General features: G+C 30.2%; 1 protein-coding gene across 1 annotated transcript in view; it reads right to left on the bottom strand.

Moving 5' to 3' along the window:
- Nucleotides 1-3,938, bottom strand: part of LOC106679443 (solute carrier family 35 member F5) — a 23,061-nt gene extending 19,123 nt beyond the window's left edge. The window contains exons 1-4 of the mRNA XM_014418618.2: nt 3,698-3,938; nt 2,231-2,368; nt 2,079-2,135; nt 47-160 (exon numbers count right to left, since the gene is read on the bottom strand). Of these exons, the coding sequence (XP_014274104.1) occupies nt 47-160; nt 2,079-2,135; nt 2,231-2,368; nt 3,698-3,787 (399 nt within the window). The 5' untranslated portion in view covers nt 3,788-3,938. The remainder of the gene's footprint in view (nt 1-46; nt 161-2,078; nt 2,136-2,230; nt 2,369-3,697) is intronic.
- Nucleotides 3,939-4,389: the final 451 nt, after the last annotated feature.

Genomic DNA, 4,389 nt, shown 5'->3' on the forward strand with positions numbered 1-4,389 from the left:
ATATATTAAGTACTAAACAGTGACACTACAAACACTTAAACATTACCTCAGCCAGTTTACAAAACTTGACGACCCTTTGGAGAGAAGAATCATCACTTTCTGTCCCTGAACCTTTTTCAACTTTTTCAGGCCATTTGATGGGGACATAAGTTGGAGGACTCTAAACAAAAATGGGGAATAATAATGAAACAAAAATAAGAAAAACACATTATTCTAAAGTAAAGTGAGGTAATTATAGATAATTACAAAATTTGACTTTAAATGGTCATAGATTCTTATTGTTGATGCTATATTTTTATCTTGTTTATACTTCTACTTACTTATAAATAAAATATATGGTAAAGGGGAAGTATTGTAACTGAAAAATTTTTAAACTGAGTTTTCAAAGGAAATAAATGTTTACCTCTTGAGAACTAATAACTAAGACCAGCAAAATGGTATAAGTAAATGTATGTTAATACACTAGTTCAAAAATGAAAAGTTGTATCAAAGTGAAATTACCTATTTAAGGTAGGTATACACCTGAGATGTTACAGAAACTTTTTTGCTAATCATATGAAAAAATCAACTAACCACAAGTGCCAATTTATATCATCAATTTTACAGATTCCTCAAAAGTGGCTCAAACAATTATGATTAAACTAGTTAAATAAATGTAAAATTAAGTGGTATAATACATACATATATACATTAATAACAGCTAGGCAATTTTGTTTTTGAGATGTGTTAAAGCCCAAAAGAGTATTTTCTTTTATTTTTCTCTTATTCTATTTACTTCCAATTGGTATTTTATTTTTTGTTAATTATAAGTTTATTTTTCATTTATTATAATCACATGTTGTTCTGTATTTTTAAATTTATGTTTAATTTATTATGTAAATACAGTTAAGGAAGTTTGTTGTGGTACTGCGTGTGTATATAGGGTCTTTGTTCGTCATGCATATAACAACATTGCGAGCTGCAATGGAATTAGTGCCTGTATATGGACTGATAGGGCAGTCCAGAGTCTAGAGTCTGGAGTCAGTATTAGCAGGTATTGGACCCACCTGGAGCTCTTTTCTCACCGGCTCACTACACTCCACTCTAGAGTCAACCTGCGTTTTGGGGCACCGTTTTTTTACTGACCCTTGCCCATCACCAGCTCATCAATATAGCGGTCATCTCGGATGAAAGATATTAGAGGTATAGTCGATATGCGCATATCGACCCCCTGGCCATCTACTGTGAGTGATTTTTTTTTCTCCCATTCTCTTTCATTGAGCTTCCTATTTTTCTGTTAGTTTTGTTTCCGTATTTTTTTTTCTCTCATCAACGGAAGCACTATTTTTTTGTATAAAGAAAATTCTTTTATTTTTGTATGAATCTCCAGAGATTTTTTTACTTCACAATTGACTCTTTTATTTTTTATAACAACATTACAATTCATTTTTTTTAATTTTGATTTTATTAAATTGTATATATCATTTGAAAGGTTTTTTATTCTTTAATTTTCTTTATTATTTTGTTTTTTCATATTCATTTCAGGTCCTTTGTTTTTTTATTTTTTAACCCGAATCAGCAAACATTTTGCTCTGGGGAAGAGGTCAGTTTTTCAGTCACGAAATGCCCCTCGCCCCAACAATATGTTTTAAATATTACATTAAAGCCCATGGTTCAATCTTGTTCATTTTTAAGAGATTGAGTAGTCAATAGTATGCATTTAAACTAGCCTTAAGGTGTGTGTGTATGAGGTACATCTTTGGAACACATTACCCTAGCAGCAATAGATGTGGAGTAAGTGCAAAATAATTCTCTTTCAGAGGAATATTTTACTGATGTAATGAAAATTTTTCAGAGATTGGCATTACACAATCTTCAGTGATAGTCATAAAACCATAATATAATTGAATAAGTATATCAACAACTCGTTATACTTTACTTTAGTGAACTCTCATGGCAGATTTAAAAAACAACCGTGTTAAGAATTCATGCTCCCTGAGGGCAGCTCTTACCAGTTCAGTGTGGATTTAACAAGATGATTATGCACTTACTCCACATTATCTCCTAAAAATTTATAAAAAATATAAAAATTATCTCACCAAACTCGTATCATCGTCAGGTTGAATTATATCTTCTTCCAATTCAGTTTCCAATTGCTGAAATCATACAAATTATTTTTATTTAATAATATATATTATAGAGCAGTAATAATGTAGAGGCATTTACTATAATTAAAATCAATTATACTTACTGTATAAGCAGGCTGCTTTCCAAAATAATCGCGCCAAGGTGGGTAACAAAATAAACCAAGAAGATAAATTGTAAGCATAGACGTTTTAATATAGGTACTGAAGAATGGTTTTTGGAAAGCTTCTTGATTGTAAATATACTAGAAAAATTAATACAGTATTAACTAGGTATAAGCATATAAATACAAATATAAAAACCATATACAAAACACAATAATTAGAATATTTACAGGTATTAACTCAATAAACTTGGCAATCTGCAATCAGATTATTATATTGATATATAAATGATTTTATATTCCTTACATCAGATTATGATCACTACTTTTTCTTTTGTTTTGCTTTCCCTGTACTTGACCATTTCTGTCATACAGAGGGGAGGAACATTGTCCTAAAGGGAACCAACCTATTCAAACCAGAGTGGAAGAGTTGATTTTCATTGCAGAGGACAACCAACAAATAAAATTCAAAACTCCCAGACCAGAATCAATCTGCGCCACTACAGATTCGAAGTTATTAATGTGATATCTTAACACACTCAGCTACAACGGCCTCATATGATTGCTGCTGTAATGCTATAATTATTGGTTAAAGTGGCATTTAACAAAACTCAAATCTTTTATGTACTGTTCTCCACTGAAAAGGATTCCTACCCATAGAATGTAAGGTTTCTTCATCTCTTTAGTATGCTTAGTGACCTGAAGTTTTTTTTCATAAATAAGACGTATAATAGATACATATATCACAGCCATCAACTTATATTCTCCCGAAAATAAAAAAACCCTTCTAGGAGGAAACTGTCAGCAGAGAACAGACTAACAGTTAATGTATTTATTTGATTAAATAAGTACAACAGGATAATAAAAACAATTCCAAAAAACCCAAGAAAGTACTAATATCACAAAGTTATACAACCATTATGTAGACTACATCAAAATCTATAGCAAAGGGGGACCCGGCCCCATTAATAAACAGCTGTTTTTTGTTTGTTGTAGAATAGAATATATCAGATAAAACAACTTAAGTAATAATAACAAAGTAACTTAGGTAATCAGTACAGATCAATTTATTAAATACCATAATGGGCATGGAATCTCTAGAAACCCATGTAAATGAAAATAAATATTGAAAATTGCACTTCATGAAAATTCATAGAAAATAACAGCATATTGATTATAAAACCACATTAACAGTAGCACAGAGGAGCGCACAAGTTTATATTAAACACTCATGATTTTGATAAACACAAGCAAAGCGTATTTTATTAAATACATTTCGAAAATGTCTGGAGAAATATCATGATGTTATGATAAGTAATGACATTCACTTTAAGGGTAAAATGTAAAGGCATTGTGTTGTGGTCCTATTAAAACTGTACAGCTGAAGTTACACTTTTTGTTATCAATAAATAAGAATCAGTTAAATATTTAGGAAACAGTAGACTTCTACAAATGAGATCGAACACCTACCTTAGTTAATTCAGAAGAGAAAACCCAAATTACATCCACAGTTAGCAATATAAACACACCTAATAACAATCTTCTAGACTTATTTAACATTGCAACTTACAAATGATTGTTTTTAAGGCGTTACAGATGTCATATGTTAAAAATATAACATCAAAATAACTACATTTTAATTGAATATAGTAGTAGATATGTTATGAAAGTAAATATTTTACAAAATTATGAAATAAAAAAAATTTAAAAAGTCCTTCGGCGAAAACATCTTGCACAAATTAATACCGGCTCCAGTAGAATCACAACCGCCCAGATAAACATAAGCAAATATCAGCTCTATCGATTTGAAATCACAAACCATAGAGCTAAGAGATTATTGTACCGATTCCAGTTTAACTTTTATAGCAATTGAGATATTTTAGAAAATGTGAAAAATTTAAAATCTTAATAAATTATGAAGTAGGTGTAAGGAAAAATAAATAATAATGTGTCAATATAATTTTTCATTAGACTTCCTCATACCCGGAGCTCAGGTACGAGATGGGCTTTGACATGTCAGAACATTAATTTCTGTTCTACAACTTTTTGTAACCATTGATTTCCAGTGGATTAAAAAAAAATATTCTACTCTCAGTTTTTTGGAGAAAATATGTATAATATCTCTTTTGTAAAATAACAGGTTATCATAGTAGCGAACGATA

Source organism: Halyomorpha halys, unplaced genomic scaffold, assembly GCF_000696795.3.
Source record: "Halyomorpha halys isolate HHAL.00 unplaced genomic scaffold, Hhal_1.1 Scaffold203.1, whole genome shotgun sequence".
NCBI lineage: Eukaryota > Metazoa > Arthropoda > Insecta > Hemiptera > Pentatomidae > Halyomorpha > Halyomorpha halys.